Genomic DNA, 21,114 nt, shown 5'->3' with positions numbered 1-21,114 from the left:
GATAACAATATTTGAGTAATAATCTTACTAACATTCTTTATTACGAATGAAAACTAAACACTTCAAAATAGGTTACACTGAACAATTAATCAGTAGTTTATTTAACTTTTCTATGAACATTAACTATGAACTTTTCTTACACCCTTGATCACGGTTGACCATGACATAGGCCATAATTTGAAAGAATTAGTGGTAGTTATCAGAGGAGATGTTATTGTATAGCAATAGGCATTATGGCGAAATTTCATTGGTCGTTAACTCGTTCGGTATACAGCATACGGGGAGTCCCCGCAGGCATCATAACAATCTATGAAAGTAAGTTGTTATGAGTCTGCAGGGATTCCCCGCTTGCTTTGTACCGATCGTGATATCGACCGCTGAAATTCATCGGTCGATATACAGCTTGCGGGTCGTGACTCGTGAGTCAATACGTTTTCTAATAGGCTAATAGTTTCTTCTTCAATAAGACACAGACATTCAAAATTGCTCCACATAACATTAATTGTTGATCCATGACAAGAACGTCTGTTTCAGTGCCACCTTTGTTAATAACTGGCGACGAACGTAGAGGTTCTCCTATACCCCGCACGCGGACCCTATCGACTAATGAAAACGGTTCCCCGAATGTGGGCCCTGTGGCATGCGTTCCAGAAATCTCTCGCACCTGGTATGCGGGCCCTATTAACTAATGAAAACGGTTCCCCGAATGCGAACTCTGTGGCACGCGTTCCAGAAATCTCTCGCACCCGGCATGCGGGCTCTATCGACTAATGAAATTGTGCCATTAAGCTTATTCGTTAAAACTTAGATAAATGATTGCTACCTATTCCAATTGTTTGCAATCATAGAGGTAACCGGATTTACCACTTAGGTTAGTAGCATATTTCACTGATACCATCAAATAACATTTATGAGCAATAATCTAAAACTCTCACAGTTTTAGATTTTTAAATATGACATTATCAAGTTAATTAAATCTTATCAAGAATTAACCCAATACAAACATGTGTATTGCCTACGGATATAAATATAAAATTTGCCGCATAAGTACCTACAGAGTACTGGCGAAAACATTTTTGTGGTACCTACATTTTGTAAAGCGATCACAGCAAACCCTAGGGTCTTCCATATCCATTATCAGATTAATTGAATCTTATCATGATTTCACATCACATTTAATATGAATATAAATATGATATTCACCAATTTTCTAATCATTGGTTTACGAGCAGCGACAACATGAAGTTCTCGGCATTGTCTCTGTTGTGTCTAGTAGCGGCTGCCTGTGCGAGGCATATCACCCTCGAAGATGTCATCGATTTAGAAAAGAACACTGCTTATGGATACATCAGCAAAATCGGAATTCCGTTAGCTGAGAAAGTACGTAAAGCTGAGGAGGAAGCTCACCGTAATCCCAGTAGGATCATTGGCGGTTCTCACGCTATTCTCGGACAATTCCCGTACCAGGTAAGTAACACTCTTTCCAAAACTCTGTGACCATGGTTAACAAATATGAGTAGATAACCTCCTTATGTTGCTTTATCTTTAACCTAATCTCACCAATAATCAAGTTAACATGAAGTAACGGTCTTCGTCTATGAATATTTTCTATATAAAACATTAACTGAAAATTGATTTGTGGATCCCATAGGTTGGTCTTCTCACTGAGCTGCCGACGGGTACTTCGTTGTCCAGTGCAGTTCTAGTGTCTCCAACAAGGGTACTTACAGCGGCTCACAACTTGAACGATGGCATAGTGTTCGTGACAAGAATCAATGTCGTGCTTGGCTCAATCACTATATTCACTGGTGGCACTAGACTAGTCTCATCTGATTTCATTTTACACGAAAATTGGACACCTTCTATCATCAGAAACGATGTAGCTATGATCAACTTACCGTCTGCAGTCAGTATTTCTAGTGAGTATTAATGTAACGGTTTTGCTTTTACCTTAAATGCATTTTATTTATTTTATCAATTTATCACCAGATATCCTCGCTCCAATCGCTTTACCTTCTGGTAATCAACTCAATGAAGATTTCGCTGGAGACATAGCGATTGCATCTGGCTACGGACTTACTTCAGACTGTAAGTAATATTGTTTACTATTGAAGTTCTTATGACTACTCACTTCATTACATTTTGGTTATAATCACACAGTTGGCGGTATCCCTGCTAATCAACAGTTGAGCTTTGTGGACTTGCCTGTGATGACCAACGCTGAGTGTGCTGCTGTCTGGCCCACTATCATCCACGAATCTAACGTATGCACTAGCGGCGTTGGAAACAAGAATATCTGCACCGGTGACTCCGGTGGCCCTCTGGCCGTGGTCAGGAACAATAGCCCACTCTTAGTGAGTATTTAACAAACTGTGTCTCATTTTGTCTACAATTTTCACCTGCTGCAACGTGGAAGTAACGCGATATTGAATACACATTCTTGTACTACAACTAAGTACTGCTACTCGCAAACTTATGTTTCATCAGAAGAATTATTATTTTCTACTTTCTAAACCTCTAAGTATACAAGGATTGGGTATCGGCTGACCAAAATATTTTATGACGGATTAAAGATATTGGTTATCTAATATTTGTAATGTGAACGCAATTATAATAATTATCATCCATCGTCATTCTGATCAAGAACCCGATTAAACTATCAGCCGCATAAGTTTGCCGTTTGCGGGGGGTCGACACACAGTAGATTGAGGTAAATTTTTAACATTTCTAAATTGTCGATTTACTTTCTCTACAGATCGGTATCACTTCATTCGGAGCATTCAGTTGTGAGAGCAGTATGCCCGCTGGTTTTGCCAGAGTCACCTACTATATGGACTGGATCAACAACCATCTCTAAAATAAACGCCTATGGTTAAACAAATAAACAGTTTAAATATAATATATTTTGAGTTTTTTTACGAATGTAATTAATTTACCCTTTCACTCCCACACAATTCCGTGCCGATGTCGAGTATTCAGCAACGCCTATAGCAATATGCAAGAGCTAGATACGTAATAGGTAGGAGAGGTTATTATTTTTATTTTCGTTGTGTTGATTTTACATGTAGCTTTCTTATTAAACATTAAGATAATTTGCATCGTCGGTAGGATATCTTCATTCTTCAGGTAGCTGTCGAAAGCACTTTTATGCTGTCTACATTTCAGATAACAATTTCAGAAAACCCTGGGATATTCTAAAAGCATTATCAAATTAATAAATCTTATCCTAGTTTCACATCTTATATGGAATAACCAATATAAACGTGTCATCCATAAATTTTCTATTGTATTAGTTTACGAGCAGTGACAACATGAAGTTCTCGGCATTGTCTCTGTTCTGTCTTCTAGCGGTTGCCTGCGCGAGGCATATCACCCTCGAAGATGTCATCGATTTAGAAAAGAACACCGCGTATGGATACATTGACAGAATCGGGGTTCCGTTGGCTGAAAGAGTACGTAAAGCTGAGGAAGAAGCTCAACGTAATCCCAGCAGAATCGCCGGAGGTTCTCTTGCTTTTCTTGGACAATTCCCATATCAGGTATGAGTTTACAAAGATATATTGAAGTGTTAATCATTTTCTGATTCACTTACGTTTCTTCCTTTATCTTTGCGTGGTATAATTATTCATGTATCTCAAGTCTATAGAGGTACAGTACCTGCATTGTTATTGTCATGTTTCATATATTTACGTTGGTTTTGAAAAAAAAATCATAATATTTTAAATTTTTAGGTTGGTCTTCTCGTTGAGCTGCCAAATCGCGTCTCTTTGTCGAGTGCTGTTCTAGTATCTCCAACGAGAGTACTTACCGCGGCTCATAACTTGGATGACGGCATTGTATTCGTGACAAGAATTAATGTCGTGCTTGGCTCAGTCACTATTTTCACCGGTGGTACTAGAATTGTTACCTATAACTTCGTTCTGCATGAGAATTGGACACCCTCCATCATTTTAAATGACGTAGCTATGATCAACTTACCATTAGCCGTAAGCACTTCCAGTGAGTATTGAAAACCAATTGCAATATTTTAAATTATGAAAAATGAAAAGCTAATGTAGCTTCACTGTAGATGAAGCCAAACCACCAAGCTTTAACCCAAAAGTCCCTTAGATTTTTATTAACATTTTTTATATCTGTAATTATGAATCGACAAAATTAAGACCTGTTTCTACCGTGTCACATGCAAAAGCTTTTATGATTATCGGCCAGTTTCTTCATCAAAAGTAAAAGTTAAAGTAATGTCTAAAGTAAAAGTAACGGTCAAATACGTTTTTTCAAGGCTAAAGTGACAGCAAAACTAATAGAAAAATTGAATTTGACCGTAACTTTTACTTTAGACATTACTTTGACATTTACTTTGGCTTTAACTTTTGATGAAGAAACTGGCTGTTAGACTCACATTAATTTTCTAATAATTTATCACCAGGCATCCTCGCTCCTATCGCTCTGCCTTCTGGAAATCAGCTCAATGAAAACTTTGTTGGTGACACAGCAATTGTATCAGGTTTTGGATTAACCCCAACATGTAAGTGATTTTAGTCATAATTATATTTTTACTCAATAGAATTTGGGTTTATAAATTAAAATATATGTATATGATGAAACAGCTGGCATAACCGCTAATCACCAGCTGAGCTTCGTGGATGTGCCTGTGATCCCCAATGCTGAGTGTGCTCAGATGTTCGGCTCGACCATCCAACCTTCTAACGTATGCACCAGCGGTGCTGGTAACAAGGGCATCTGCAGTGGTGACTCCGGTGGTCCTCTTGTTGTTGTCAGAAACAACCGTCCACTCTTGGTAAGTAGGACCTAATGCACCAGTACTAATATTTACCAATTTGCTTAACTTTCCACATAGGGGAGAGTTAGTTTACCTCGAAAAGCTATCTAGCAAAGCAGTCGAAACAAACATCAAATACAGACTAATCATTTTCTAATTTTTGCCTTTTTTACAGATTGGTATTACTTCGTTTTTTGCAGCGTGTGGAAGCAATAGTCCTTCTGGATTCGCCAGAGTTACTTATTTCATGAACTGGATCAATAACCACCTTTGAAATGATCTGTTTACATATTAAACGATCATGTCAACCTGTAAATATTTTATATTTTATTCTTTTTGTTAAATAGATACTGGAACTGTTGTCATACTTTCAATAGATATACTGTTATGGATATAATGCAATTATTTTTTTTTTGGATTGTTTGCTTTCAATAAACGCACATTTATTTGACTTGCCTGTGATCAGCAACCACCTTAAAATGAATGCTCATCGAAAAACGAATAAAGCTGTCTGAAAGTAACATATTTAGTTTTTCTCATAACAAAGCTTTCACAGGTTTCACATCATGCTATCCGTGTAACCGTTTTGTTGCATGGATCACTGAATTCAGTCACATATGGGTTTATTTTACTACTAAGTATTACCTATTGGCATTTTCTACAGCCTAACCGACAGCGAGTAAAGTAAATTAGTCGAGAATTCAGCAACACTAATAACAATATGCAGGAGTAAGGTAAGGTAGGAGAAGACATTAGTTTTGTTCTCGTTGCGTTGATTTTTACACGAATTTTTGATTAAAAATAATAGGCGTTGAAGTATGAAATTGCCGATTTGTACTGAAAATCTAAATTGTACTTTTTTTAAATTTTTTACAAATTTAATCAAAATAGTTCCCATTATTATCTATACATTGCGGCCATCTAATAGGAAGGTCATATTTTATGCCTTTACAATAGAACACTGAGCTCGTGGCTCGTTCTTCAAATCGAAGATTCCACCACGAAAGCATTTAATCCAAAATCGCACGGTGCGTTCATTAGCAGACACCTCTTCAAATGCAGCATGGATATTGCGGGTTGTTTCTGCCGTTTACTTCCGCGTCGGAACTCATATTCAAAGATTACTCAAAGGACATTGTTCAATTTTGGCCTAAGAACCGATGTGAATATAAATTATACTATAATTTTCATTTGATTTTTTATTGTTTGAAACATATTTTAGTTTTCCACGGACACTTCAAATAAATAAATTCCAAATAAAAAGTTGGGTCACAATTATTGATGCCTTATAAAATGTTTCCGTCAGCCAGTGCTGCCAGTTTCGGAAGTTTTCGCGATTTCAGTAAATACGGACCGAATTGAGAACCTCCTTTCCGAAGTCGGTTATTAAAATTAGTTGCTAACACTTTATTCATTTGTATACCTAAATTGACTAGCTAGAAAAAAACTAGTATTCTATATGTTTTAAGCGAAATCGCGAATTTCTAGCTTGGCATTCGAGTAGGATTATAGTTTTCGTAATTGGCAACACTGGTGTACTTCAGTCAGTTTGCTAGAAGTCAGTTTGATTAGAATAAATGTCAACGGTTTGATTGCTTTGCGACTATCGTTTCTTTTGTGATTTTCTATGCGTTTCATGGTTTTATTCTAACAACTTTGGCTTGATTACGGACTCCGATTAGATTGCGTACTTGGTAGACTCGGCTGTGTGTAAAGGACTGGATTTTCCTGGCATTTTCGGATATTGCTCTGTCTGTGATCGAATTTAGTTGTATTATAATTACAACAATGGATGCAGAATATAGTATATTGTATAAATTGTGGATCTGCTGGAGGTTCTTTGGTATTAGAAAACGAAGATATACTTCGTTGCATACAACAATGGACTGTTCCCCGTATGGTAAGTGGTCTACGAAAGTGTTTTTCTAATTTCGATAAGAATGTTACTACCTACTTATGTTTTCATAAGCACACAATTTCTCGGTTTTCAAATTAATTGCCACAATTGCAAGTTACTTGACATTTTATACTAATACTAATGTTTATTGTATTTATTTATTACAGGTTGAAGCTCATGACCTTATATGTACGACGTGTTGGTCTGAAGCAGTCGAGCATAATAAGATGCAATGCACTGTTGGACGCAATTGTGTACTTTGTAAGAAGCTCCTACCATCAGGCATTACTGTTGCAATTGTATCTTTGGGCGTAGAACAGTGGGCTGTTGTGCCCACATAATGACTATAATTTGGTATTTAAGCTGGGCGAGATACCAAAATTCAATTGAACCCCCTGCTCAGTTCTTAGATAATATATTATTGAGAAATATTGATGATTAAAAACCTTTAATTGAATATAAATATTGTTTTTATTGCACATCCTCGAAAACCTCTTTCATTGTTATTGGTAAACCTTACTTTAACTGTTAAATTATTTTGTGTGGTAATGACTGTAGTGTTCGCCCTACCTGTGTCTCCGCAATTACCATCCGACAATTAGGATATCGGCCCGCTTGCCCACACAACGTCTTACTCCCGTGCCACACACTCTCCCCGTTTCCCGCCAACTGGCCATAGAGTATAGTGTGCACTCTCCGCGTCTATGCGACAACGAGACGACAGATATCGGTGATAATACAGTACACTACATCCCTTCCTTTGTTTAGTAAAAACAAATTAAACTCCGGTCACTTTGCCGACATCAATAACAAGTCTGGTGATCAGTCGATGGACACCGATATCCTGCCTGTTAGTCCATGTGGAATCAAACAGTCTCAAATATTGCTGCACGTTCAGCCAACGAGCACTCATCTTGCTTGGTCCGATTCAAACAGTTTATTATCGAAATCATCTACCTACTTATATATCTAGGCAATGACATATTCAGGTAGGTATCTCATGCTCGAAACAATTACGAACACTTGAGATCCACTAGCGGCAAAATCAAAATGAATATAAAAATAGATAAAACCAAACTGTACCTGCCTATTAATGGAATATAATAAATCTTCATACTCCCAGTGGTTACCTCACATTTTACTCTAGTTACCTACTCCTTTCCCTTTTCCTTCAAATGACCAAGTATTGCCTTTGCCCTTGTCGGGCTTTGACTGAATAATTTTACTTCACTTACTTGAAAAACAGTTTCAGAATGCATTGTCCCAATGTAAGAATTTTATTTCTAGCTTCAGAGTTGAAACAATAATGATGAAATGAAGTTTTTCCTGACGCTTCGTACTTGCGATTAAAGCCCCGTAATGACTTTTACGTGCCTTTTACTAGCGTAGCGTTTGCTAGTGTTTTATAAACAACCGAACAACTTTGAAATGTTATTACAGTCGAATCGTTTTACACTGACGATTTATGGAAATTATTACCTTTACCTTTTACTCACACATTACCTTACCATTACCACTTTCAATAACCTTACCAACAAGTTACCGCCGCGCCGTTTAAAGCAAACCTTTGAGTGTTACTCAAGGACTCCACGACAGTGGAACGTGACTTTCAAGTCCATGCCAGGCCCTGCCATTTTATACTTGCACACAACATATACGAATCCTCGCGAACCTTGCTGGTCGCACCTCGTAAAGCTGTACAAGACTTGCACACAACATATACGAATCCTCGCGAACCTTGCTGGTCGCACCTCGTAAAGCTGTACAAGACTTGCACACAACATATACGAATCCTCGCGAACCTTGCTGGTCACACCTCGTAAAGCTGTACAAGACTTGCACACAACATATACGAATCCTCGCGAACCTAGCTGTTCACACCTCGTAAAGCTGTACAAGACTTGCACACGACATATACGAATCCTCGCGAACCTAGCTGTTCACACCTCGTAAAGCTGTACAAGTTCTCGCCTCTCAGGCATATAGGTCTATAGGTACATATGATAGTTCTACTATCTAATACTTTCGCGCAACCTTACGATTTCTCACGGACCTTACTGTTAGCAACAGTGGAACGTGCCTCGCAAAGCTTTACGAATATAAATATAATAGTTCTACTATTTAATACTTTCGCGCAACTTTACGATTTCTCACGGACCTTACTGTTAGCAACTGTGGAACGTGCCTCGCAAAGCTTTACGAATATAAATATAATAGTTCTACTATTTAGAACTGCCGTACGATCTCTAGTTTTTCAAACATGTACATAAATACATAGTAATTATGATCACACAAACGTACGTACCCGGTTGACTTCCGCAGTGGGCCCGTGAACTAGCAGATTTCTGCCAGTACCTACACATACATAATGACTAAAAGTAGAATTATAGTTCAGAAGTTTTTTTTTATTGATAACAACATAACACAATAATTTATACGGTTGTACCTAAGTGGTAAATTGTGTCTACAAATGAAATACCTTTGTATTTCCAATCTGCTTTTCAAAGTGTCTAGGTGCCAGTATACCTATTATAGGTACAATGTTCAAAACTTAAACGGTCGAAACGCAGCTCTCCTGACGGAAAAGATATCTCGTTTACTCATGTTGTATCGTTAACTATTCTAAAAATTGTACTACTAGGGGAATTACATTTAATCTGGATGACAACAGAGCACTAACAGTTTAGTGCATTACTAATGTGTTAAGTAAAGGTAGGTATTCCTATTAGACTCGGAACCAACCTACCTAGCAATCATGTTTACATAGTTACAGATCGCTTGGACCAGCCACCGTTCACATCTAATTTGACACCCCATTGCAAAATTATTTAAATTATTACAAATGAAATTAATAGCAAATGCTTAAAGCATAATATGAATCAAACTCAACTAATTTTGGTAACAGTTTCCTTTTATTAATTGAGAGTGGAATATTTCAAAGCTTAATTCCTTATCTCAGCATTGCAACAAGTAATCTGGTTTTCAACCGTATGGATCAGCGCTGGCACTTGCATGCTTCTGCAGATACACTCTCTAAAAGAATTCTGATATACCTAAGCTTCGAGCGTTCTACATCAATGAGTGTCCAGGGGCGCAATTCTACAAAGGAGATGGCCAAAAAAACACCCAGAATCGACAGGAACTTCATATGTATGATTGGATTCAGTATAATTTTTGGATTTTAAAAAGTATTTCAAATCATCTAAAAACCATGGGGTTCTCTTTTTATAACGTTTTTTCGATCAAGATTTTAGTCCACAAAAAAGTTTCCTTTTACTATTTGATGTACGTTAGAAGTTGAATGCAGACTCGTGATTGGACCGTTTTGCATTGCTAAGACATTTGTTATATTTGACAATGTCACATGGCGCGATTTTCAAAGACAATTTCTCCAAAAACATTTCATAGCCAGTTGTGAAGGTTGCATGTAACTGCGAAACCTCTCCAAGTAGGTAAGGTCGGTGCTTAATCGTATCTGGAATGATTAAATACAAGACCTTTTAATCTCCAGGCAAACTCTGTAACTATGGGGATATTACCATTGGCTTGTATAATGTTAGTGTACCTTGTTTTTTATATGCCTTGATGTCAATAATCTTATAAATCAACATAAATTCAACAGAACTTATTTTTGTGCAAATATGATATAGCTCCCATACCCCATGGATTTCAGGCTGCATTTTTTGGCACCATCAAAGGTCAATAATAATGAACCCATTGGTACCCATTTCGTTGCTGTCGATTCTGGGTTTTTTTTCTATGAAAATTTGGCCATCTCCTTTAACTTTAGTGCTATGTGTACGTTACGATTATAACGTAGGCACCTATAAAGCCGTTGCTTTATAGTTACGTTTAACTTATCAGATTTTAGGATTTTAGTTAACAACTACGTCGTGCAACGAAACGCGCTTTGACAGGTGTCATCGGCTTGGTAATCTGTAGCTGTGACATTCAGTGAAACTACAAAACACAAACAAACACCTTAACATAGAATAGAATCCATCAATAGAGACTCTCAACTACTGTTCCTCCTCCTTTCATCAAAGTGAACAGCAACTCACAAACAGCGCTCCCGTCGATGCACGATTCCCCCTGTAGAAACGATCGCCGACCCCTCTACAACGTCCGTCCACCTATAGATTGGCCGCAGGATTCCCAATTCATGCGCCCACCAACGCCGAATAGAAACCTAGAACCTATGAAGTAGGTACCTACTTAGTGAACAACCAAGCGCCGCAGATAAAATGCAGATGCCACAGGACCCAGGCAGCTCGGTGCCGCTGCTTTGAAAATTTCAAGAAACTGTTCGGTCAGCAGGCATCTCCAGGTTTCACAAGTGGGTGGCAAAGCAACAACAACAATTAGTATGCCAAGAACATTTGTAGCCAACAACTGAGAAGGCTACACATTGTACCTACTTCAAAATATAGATGTATTAATCTCAAATCAATAAATGGATTCTTTTTCATGTCTTGGTTATGTTATTCTCCCAACAACTTTCTATGTAAGTTTATTTAGTTTACACTTATAATTCTTGTTGGGCACTGCAATACTGTAAAGTATAATTTACAAATAAATAGCAATATTACAATGAGGGCTACTCTGTTAAACTGCACCAATGTCAGTCAATTGTGATACCAATTAAAATCCACTCAAGCCTGAATCTGGAAGGTTATATTTTAGAAGCACAAGCAATCACCAAATTATGAAATCTAAATCATTAGACAGTACCTTTACCAGAGTAAGTATCTATATTGAAACTCCTTCCATGTTTCATTCTTATAAGATTTTGTCACAGATGTGAAACCCCAGTTAGGTAAATAAAGCAGCATTGTCCCAACAAATCTTAATGGGAATTAATTAAAGTACAAAAATGCTCCATTGCTTAGTTCCTTAAACTTTTGGTCTAAGAGTTTCATATTCACCTAAAATACTCAAATTAGGATTATGAGTTAGGATATTTACCAAAGATTCTATCTATTGAATACCAAAAGTTTTGATCCACATTTTCCATCTAATATTGCTGTTTGGTACTGTTTTCCTGTTCTACATCTTCTGAGATATCTCTGTTGTAACATAACAACCTCTTCAATACTGCAAAACAAACTAAATTAAAAGGATTAGAATTATATTCAGGGTGACTGAGCAACCGTTATAATTAACATTAACTAGATAGGCAACCCACTGGAAGCGTTGACGGGTTGGAATGTTGTACATATGTGCATACATACCAGTATAGCTGGGTAAGTACTTCAACATACATAGTCCAACTTACAATGGTCCTTCAGTGTGCTATTTGTTTAACTAAATACCTAGCACATGTTTGTCATTTATAGAACAATTGACTAAAGGTACAAAACTACCAGTTTGTTCTTGTAATATCCACTATATTGTAAGCAAGTCTCTTGAAGTAAGTTGGTACCAGAACAATGTAGCAAGTAAGTAGTTAACTAGACTCTGGGAGGGAAGCTAGGTTTGGAAGCTTATATTATCCAAACCACCAGCACAGAAAATCTGAAATTAATCAAGATTTAAAGAAGGTACTCGTCCAGATTAACTTTCAAATACTTAAAATTACTCAATTCAAAACAGATTATTTAGTAGAAATAACTACTTAATTATTGTAGTAGGGAGTCGCTTACAAACTCAAGGTACTTATAATATTATGCACTCAGTTCACCAAATATTTCACTATATTACAAGTTACAAATTAATTTGAAACTTTCAGTCATAATTGCATTTCTTTTGCTTTATATAACTTGGTTTGTTTAATTTATTAACTTCTTAAAATAGTTTGTATAATAATTTTCTCTTATAACTTCCTAGTTCAACTTGCATTGTATAACTTTCTCAAAGTCAACCCAAAAAATATTGTAAACATTTCTTTTTCATGTTATTATCGTATGTATCAATACATACAAATTGTAACACCTATTATGTTTTTAAAAAGAGCAACCATGGAGTTTCTTGCCCGTTCTTCTCCATAGGAAGCTACTTTTGGAATGGGCAACTAGAAGCAAACCCATTTATAATTTTGACGTTCATAAGTGCTTGTAAAGGCCTACATGAAATAAATGATTTGATTTGATTTGATTACCTTTCACACTTTTATAGTCAATGGGAACCAAAGATTATTTACTTTATGATAGGAACTAGGAACACAATGTAACTTATCTTTCATAAAGGAAATTACTCCCACAACAGATGTTTGACTGTATGCTGCAATCATAGCCATCATGTAGCATCACAGCATTAAAACGATTTACTGATTCGCACCAATCTCAAAACAAACGAATGTTCCATGTTCAATTGGTGAAAAATACATGAATTTCATACGCAATGCGATATTATGATACAGGCTTTCTGGAAAACCCTTATGTGATGAATATACAGTACAATCACCAACGTACAACTTACTCATATAAGCTAGGGTATGATCTCCTAGCCTTAATCAGAAATAAAACGTCAATTCGTATCACAATAACTTCTTGTATTCACTTTTAAAACACAATTTAATATCAATCGTAAGAAAACATAGTTTATCAGTCCACGAAGGAAGCGCAAGGGAAGCGCGCGCTCTAACTGTCAAAATCTCTTTTTAGTGTTGTCCTCACAGTAGAGGTAGTGTTGTCCGTATAAAACTAAAATGATTTAGTATACTTCGGTAAATATAGTATAGTTCCTTAATGTATGAAAAGAGAATATAACATACAGAACAACACAGGATAATATTAGTCTAACATTCGGCCATTCTGACCACTAAGTTTGTCCTCAAACTTCTCAAAGTCAAAGTCAAATCATTTATTTCATTTAGGCCTTTACAAGCACTTATGGACGTCAAAATTATAACTAAGTTTGATTCTAGTTGCCCATTCCAAAAGTAGCTTCCTATGGAGAAGAACGGGCAAGAAACTCCATGGTTACTCTTTTTAAAAATAATATAGTATTACAATTTGTATGTATTGATACATACAGTAAAAGCATGCGAAGATCATGTAGAATCGCAAAGATAAATGAGAGTAAAGTGACAATTAAAATGCTACATGGTGTTCACATTTACAAATTGGTTTATATTTTGGTACAAAGTTAAAGGTCAAAGTCAAGAGGTTATTCGCCAGCAAGAATTCATGACTGTGCCACCTTTACAGAGCTGCGTTCCTAGGACTGCCTCGAGGCCTTCACTCTTACTGGAGCCATCCACGCCTTCCAGCCAATCTAAACTCACGACATCTGCATTTGACCCCTCACCGCAAAGCCAAGAGGATGTCCACCAACAAGGCTTCACGATCGTGCCAACCTTCCAGAGTCGTATCTTTAACTAGGACGGACTGCATCGTGGCCTTCACTCCAACTGGAGCCATCCACGCCTTCCAGCCAATCTCAACTCACGACATCTGCATTTGACCCCTCACCGCAAAGCCAAGAGGATGTCCACCAACAAGGCTTCACGATCGTGCCAACCTTCCAGAGTCGTATCTTTAACTAGGACGGACTGCATCGTGGCCTTCACTCCAACTGGAGCCATCCACGCCTTCCAGCCAATCTCAACTCACGACATCTGCATTTGACCCCTCACCGCAAAGCCAAGAGGATGTCCACCAACAAGGCTTCACGATCGTGCCAACCTTCCAGAGTCGTATCTTTAACTAGGACGGACTGCATCGTGGCCTTCACTCCAACTGGAGCCATCCACGCCTTCCAGCCAATCTCAACTCACGACATCTGCATTTGACCCCTCACCGCAAAGCCAAGAGGATGTCCACCAACAAGGCTTCACGATCGTGCCAACCTTCCAGAGTCGTATCTTTAACTAGGACGGACTGCATCGTGGCCTTCACTCCAACTGGAGCCATCCACGCCTTCCAGCCAATCTCAACTCACGACATCTGCATTTGACCCCTCACCGCAAAGCCAAGAGGATGTCCACCAACAAGGCTTCGCGATCGTGCCAACCTTCCAGAGTCGTATCTTTAACTAGGACGGACTGCATCGTGGCCTTCACTCCAACTGGAGCCATCCACGCCTTCCAGCCAATCTCAACTCACGACATCTGCATTTGACCCCTCACCGCAAAGCCAAGAGGATGTCCACCAACAAGGCTTCACGATCGTGCCAACCTTCCAGAGTCGTATCTTTAACTAGGACGGACTGCATCGTGGCCTTCACTCCAACTGGAGCCATCCACGCCTTCCAGCCAATCTAAACTCACGACATCTGCATTTGACCCCTCACCGCAAAGCCAAGAGGATGTCCACCAACAAGGCTTCGCGATCGTGCCAACCTTCCAGAGTCGTATCTTTAACTAGGACGGACTGCATCGTGGCCTTCACTCCAACTGGAGCCATCCACGCCTTCCAGCCAATCTCAACTCACGACATCTGCATTTGACCCCTCACCGCAAAGCCAAGAGGATGTCCACCAACAAGGCTTCACGATCGTGCCAACCTTCCAGAGTCGTATCTTTAACTAGGACGGACTGCATCGTGGCCTTCACTCCAACTAGAGCCATCCACGCCTTCCAGCCAATCTCAACTCACGACATCTGCATTTGACCCCTCACCGCAAAGCCAAGAGGATGTCCACCAACAAGGCTTCACGATCGTGCCAACCTTCCAGAGTCGTATCTTTAACTAGGACGGACTGCATCGTGGCCTTCACTCCAACTGGAGCCATCCACGCCTTCCAGCCAATCTCAACTCACGACATCTGCATTTGACCCCTCACCGCAAAGCCAAGAGGATGTCCACCAACAAGGCTTCACGATCGTGCCAACCTTCCAACCTATGAACTTATCAAAAGTTTATTTATGTAGTCTTATTTCAATAATTCAACAATACAACCAAACTGAATTAGTATGAATCTTTCAATACATTTCACATCTCAATACAGAGGCTCGTAAGAATTAATAACAGATAATCAAGGTAAAAATTGTACAAATCTTTAATTTATTCATTCAATTTTCTTCGTCTGGTATTGTTTTATTAATTAACAATTCATTAAAATCACTACACTTCTCAATTTAAGCTTTTTTCTTTTTAGTTAATACCATTTAATCAAATTATAACTCTACAAGTTGTAAAGCGTGAGTGGAAAAGCTTTCTGCTCCTTCGGAACTATATCCCTGATGAGGGATACGAGGGATTCTTTAGCTGTGCCCTAACAGGGCCTATAATGGTACCTACTTAGTTTTAAGCCTCTTCAACATCTATTGTAACATTATGGAATGCAAATAAATATATATGAATATAAACATAACCAGATGTCATCATCTTTAAATATAAGTTCCAATCACCATATAAATTGTTCTTTATCAGTCAGTTTTTTTTTTTTTCAATTAATGGTTCAAAACTAATAAATACTAAGCAATGCTCTTTCTTAGTTGTTGACTGTAAAACACTTGTGGTTGTACTTACTGACTTGTTAAAGATGTTGTTGACACCCCACTGAATTCACTCCTCTGATCCTCCACAATCTTGGTTCCTATTTTATAAGTGGTCAGAATAGACTCACAACATCAATCAAGAAAATCATCATAAACTGTACATGTAATTTTCTGTGAGAGAAGGTCTAACATACAATATGTGCTGAAATTTAGTCTCAGAATAAAATGTCTTACCTCTCAGGAAATTACAAGATTTCCTGTCATAAAGAGAGTATAGAGAGAAATGTTAACTCGTATCGTTACCATCCATAAAAGTTCAGGTTCAGTTTATTTATAATAATCTATATGTTTTACTGAGTGCCCTGGTATGCATTCAACTTTTTAATGGGCTAGGACAAATTACTTATTAATTGCCTAGTCTTTTATTCTTTAACTGTCTCACATACTTCTTTTTCAGTATGGTATAATGTATTCTGATGGTATAGCTCCTGTGTAGTATCAGACAATTTTATGTATAACTAATGTTGTTTTGTTCCAACTCAAACCTATCTCTTATTGACCCAATTGCCATATTCATTTATTAAGTTAATAATATCTAGACTGCTTTCGATTCAGATTTCAAAGCCGAAATTTCTTTATTTTGTATTTATTTGATTCTAGTATACATATCTTTAAGCACTTCGGGTTATTTTTAATGGTTGAGAAAACTGGTCTCAGCATCAAGTGGTGGATTCCAAATTAAAATGACATCTTTCAAAAAGAACATATCTGATCTGGCTACTCAGATTACTGACACTACTGAGTTATATTTTCTTCTGATTAATTGACACTACTGATTTATATTTATTTATTATGCTTCAGTCTGTAAAATCCTTTAAGTAAATAATATTTACTACAATTGCTGCATCTTTACTGTGATTAAACTATCCTTAATGTGTTACAGTCCTATAATGTACCTGTTAGCTGTAATATCTTAAATTAATTTCTTTAAATTATTTTTATAATATTATTAATTCTATTATAGATGACTGTGTACCGAAAAAAAAGCGAAGTAGTGTAAACTCAAGATATAGTTATCCTGAGTGGTACACTGTTGAAGTAATTCGCGACATAAGGTTGAAGGCTTTTTTGCATAAAAAGTACAAGGCAACCGGGTCAAGGGTCGATTACGAAGCTTTTGCTAGGTGTAGAACCGACATAAAAAATAAGTTAGAAGTGGCACAGGAACACTATAGGAACCGCGTTCAGGGTCAACTGTTGAGTGATCCGAAATCTTTTTGGAGTTACGTCAAGTCCAAGAGAGGTAGAAGAACTCCACAAGTGATCATGAAAGGGGGAGTGGCATTATCCAATCAGCAGTCTGTAGAAGAGTTTGCGAAGTATTTTTATTCGGTATATAGGGAGGAGCGACCGGAGTTGGATGTGGACTCAGCCATAGCTAGCGCAGGTAGTCGAAATGGAGCGGCGCGAGTGCACTTGGACCAATTACAATTGGTAGACGTGTGTCGGGCACTAAAAGAACTTAAACCGAAACGGTCCGCAGGGCCTGACGGCATTCCACCGTACATATTTAAGGACTGTCGAGTAGCGTTATCCAAGCCACTGCTCCACATTTTTAACCAATGTATTAAAGCTGCCGTCTTTCCAGAGAGGTGGAGAGTGACCCGCGTTGTCCCAGTTCCGAAGGCGGGGTTAGCAGGGTCAGTAGATGGGTACAGACCAGTGGCAGTATTATCGACGCCGGCAAAGGTATTGGAAACGGCTATACATAGGAGCATTTACCTTCAGGTTAAAGCACATCTATCAGATGCTCAGCATGGGTTTCGACCAGGAAGAAGCACCACCAGTAATCTGCTCTGCCATATGACCCATCTGGTGCCGACGGTGGATAGTGGGGGACAAACTGATTCTGCGTATTTTGACTTTCGAAAGGCATTTGATTTAGTCGACAAAGACATGTTGCTTAGAAAATTAGCAGGTGTTGGTTTTACCCCACACACTCTCCACTTTTTTGCCAGTTATTTGAGGGATCGGCAACAATATGTAGAATATGCGGGTCACGTGTCAGATCCATATTTCACGAGGTCTGGGGTAAGTCAAGGGAGTAATCTTGGCCCTTTATGCTTCCTTCTGGTGGTAAACGACCTGCCAGAAGTAGTTCAAGACGCGTATTGTCTGTTGTTCGCTGACGACCTCAAATTGTCCCTCACGGTTAAAAGCAAGGATGACTGTGTCAGGCTACAGGATGACATTGATAGGGTGGTGAGCTGGAGCAAGGATAACGTACTACAATTCAATAGCTCAAAGTGTGTGACCATCACCTTTTCCCGCGCACACAAGCCCATCTTGCATACCTACTACATTGACGGGCTACCTTTGGAACGGGTCGCTGTAGTTAAAGATTTAGGGGTGGAATTTAACACAAGTCTGACTTTTCGTGACCACATCATGCGTAGCTGTAAAAGGGCTTATAGAAATTTGGGGTTTGTACTTCGTACGGTCCGAGGATTCACAAATGTGAAAGCCATTATAGCACTATATAATGCATTGGTGAGGAGCCAGTTAGAGTGTAATGCAGTCATCTGGGCCCCACATGAAGCTAAATATAGTCTCATGCTGGAGAAGGTTCAAAATAAATTTATTAGATATTTATATATGCGGTACTATGGAGTATATCCCTTTTACCCATTGATGTATCCCACCCTATTTATTCTGGGTATGGTGGGATACAACGAGTTAAGGGTGAGGAGAGATCTGGCACTGACCTCATATTTATTTCAATTATTGAGAGGCAAGGTGCATAATGCAGTCGTTCTCGGCCAGTTGGGTCTGTGTGTGCCGGACAGGTACGTGTGGCGCCGGCGGCGGCCGCCACTGCTGGTGGTGCCGCGCGCTCGGACTAACTTGTTAAGGGAGGCGCCGCTGACGCGTGCACTCCGCATGCTCAACCTCATAGCGAGTGAAACGGACCTATTTTATTGTTCTCGGAGTGAATTCACAAGGAATGCATTATTTATTATTAGTTATAGATAGTAAAGACTGTAGTTTTAAGTATAAATAATTTATATGTAATTAAGGCGCATTTATCGCATTGGGGTAACCTGTAATGGTAAATGTATGTAGATGAATAAATAAATAAAAATAAAATAAAATAAATAAATAAATCATCCAACATTCAGATAGAATAAGCAGTTTAACTTTTTCTAGGTGAGGCAATTTACAGTTAATAATATGGAAAAGATCATTTAAAAAGATTACCATTTTTATAATTTTCACTTTAGATACTCTTTAAAATAATAACAAGCAATGATATTTGCTTGGAATGAAGTTTTACTTAACAATGATGTATGCTATTGGCAGTACCAAGATATTGGTAAAACATACTTACTGTCTGAAACATACTGGCTTGAAGCATTTAGTTTCATAGTTACTTTATTAATAAAAACCAGTTTAGTGTTTATAGCACTTTAAAGTATTTGATTATCCATTATTAATACCTGTTATCACCGCTTTGGATGTACATAGAATAGTCAAGAGCTGTGTCGCACGGTTTTTGTTGGTTGTCAATTAACCACTTTATTTTCTACCTCTATTTGTAAGTGATTATTTCAATTTTGATTATTGTAATATTGGCTTTATATCATGAATATCCTATTGTTATATCCTATTTACTTATTTTTATAGGTACTTCCTTTGTCTATTTCAGTAATGTATGTAAATAATGCATTAACACCAAATCGTTTGGCCATCATCCCCATGAACTATGCAATTAGCTTTACTTGCTTTATTTACTCTTTTCTCATGAATATTTTATGTATTCAATGTGTAGCAAAAATAACACCATACATAATTACTCAGGGTATAAATGTTTACCTCAGAGTATCTGTCATGTTCCCAGCTGGTTTATGGATGTCTAATGAAATATATTGTTGTACATTTACTCACCTTAAAAATGTATGCATCAAATGGATCAATAGCAAACTCTGTTCACATCCATGTAAAACTGCACTTATGTGCTAAATTATATTTTGAATGGCACCCATTATGTACAACAAAATATCTATAACCTAGAGAAAACTCAGTACCGAAGCTCTGAAATGTCAGCTCAAATAGTTTTTAGTATATAGAGATAAATGTTGAGCACTAAATGCCGTACCTTTTTTTTTAACCAATAATTCAATTTAAAAATTAATTTAATTGATTAATATATTAATTAAACAGATAATTGTATAATTCTATTAGCTTTAAAGAACCATATTTTGCATACCCGTAATACGGGTGAAATATGTTTTGTACACAACTTACATAATTGTTAACACCTTATGTAAAACCATATTTCAAGCAAAATAAATGATTTATGATTTATGTTTCTGGTTTTATATTTGTATGCCATGACAAGTGGCAAACATGTTTTAAGCACATACCTTTAATAATTGTATTATCCTACATGCATGCACCTGCGTGTGTATGCATGTATACACATGTTTGGGCAATTAAATGATTGTTTTCTATTCCATGGATTAATTGGAATGAGAAAAAAAAATATATTAATGCTTATACCTGATTGTCCAATGTCTTGGGTACCTGTTGCATCGCGGCGGAGAAGGTGTCTAATCGCCATCAGGCGTAGTGTGTGTCAAGCAGTAATCTACACACAAGAATCTTGTCTGGTCGTCGTCATTATAGGCTCCACAAGTTGTTGACCATGTCGCTTTGTTTTCCTTGAGTAGATAAGTCCTTGATACATTATTGCGGTTGAGCAATCAGTGCTGTGGTCATCTCGTCTTCGTTTAAGTGTTTCGCATAGTGTGGCGTGATCATTAATTTTATTGTATTCGGAGCATTCGCGCCCCATTGGTAATTAGGCGTTTTCTGTTCTTCCCGCTTCTGATATAAGCTAGGGTATGATCTCCTAGCCTTAATCAGAAATAAAACGTCAATTCGTATCACAATAACTTCTTGTATTCACTTTTAAAACACAATTTAATATCAATCGTAAGAAAACATAGTTTATCAGTCCACGAAGGAAGCGCAAGGGAAGCGCGCGCTCTAACT

At 37.8% G+C, this 21,114-nt stretch overlaps 2 protein-coding genes across 2 annotated transcripts; both read left to right on the top strand.

The window, feature by feature from the left end:
* The first annotated feature begins 1,200 nt into the window (after window positions 1-1,200).
* Window positions 1,201-2,903, top strand: LOC110384563 (brachyurin). Its single transcript, XM_021345879.3, has 5 exons — window positions 1,201-1,467; window positions 1,652-1,919; window positions 1,990-2,088; window positions 2,161-2,354; window positions 2,756-2,903. Exons 1-5 carry the CDS (start codon window positions 1,240-1,242, stop codon window positions 2,855-2,857), a joined length of 891 nt encoding a protein of 296 aa, XP_021201554.3. The 5' UTR covers window positions 1,201-1,239; the 3' UTR covers window positions 2,858-2,903.
* Window positions 2,904-3,270: 367 nt separating this feature from the next.
* On the top strand, window positions 3,271-5,179 carry LOC135117938 (brachyurin-like). Its single transcript, XM_064038547.1, has 5 exons — window positions 3,271-3,539; window positions 3,732-3,999; window positions 4,427-4,525; window positions 4,608-4,798; window positions 4,956-5,179. The coding sequence occupies exons 1-5, from the start codon at window positions 3,312-3,314 to the stop codon at window positions 5,052-5,054; spliced, it is 885 nt and encodes a 294-aa protein (XP_063894617.1). The 5' UTR covers window positions 3,271-3,311; the 3' UTR covers window positions 5,055-5,179.
* Window positions 5,180-21,114: the final 15,935 nt, after the last annotated feature.

Source organism: Helicoverpa armigera, chromosome 16 (genome assembly GCF_030705265.1).
Source record: "Helicoverpa armigera isolate CAAS_96S chromosome 16, ASM3070526v1, whole genome shotgun sequence".
Taxonomy (NCBI): domain Eukaryota; kingdom Metazoa; phylum Arthropoda; class Insecta; order Lepidoptera; family Noctuidae; genus Helicoverpa; species Helicoverpa armigera.
Note: the sequence above shows the minus strand (reverse complement) of the source record. Positions and strands in the feature narration are given on the sequence as shown.

Bases quoted from the DNA above. Each gene is read 5' to 3' on its own strand.
- LOC110384563 (XM_021345879.3), top strand. From the start codon at position 1,240: ATGAAGTTCTCGGCATTGTCTCTGTTGTGTCTAGTAGCGGCTGCCTGT. The intron at 1,920-1,989 runs GTGAGTATTAAT...ATTTATCACCAG, and splicing joins GTCTGCAGTCAGTATTTCTA to ATATCCTCGCTCCAATCGCT. The intron at 2,089-2,160 runs GTAAGTAATATT...ATAATCACACAG, and splicing joins CTACGGACTTACTTCAGACT to TTGGCGGTATCCCTGCTAAT.
- LOC135117938 (XM_064038547.1), top strand. From the start codon at position 3,312: ATGAAGTTCTCGGCATTGTCTCTGTTCTGTCTTCTAGCGGTTGCCTGC. The intron at 4,000-4,426 runs GTGAGTATTGAA...ATTTATCACCAG, and splicing joins ATTAGCCGTAAGCACTTCCA to GCATCCTCGCTCCTATCGCT. The intron at 4,526-4,607 runs GTAAGTGATTTT...ATGATGAAACAG, and splicing joins TTTTGGATTAACCCCAACAT to CTGGCATAACCGCTAATCAC.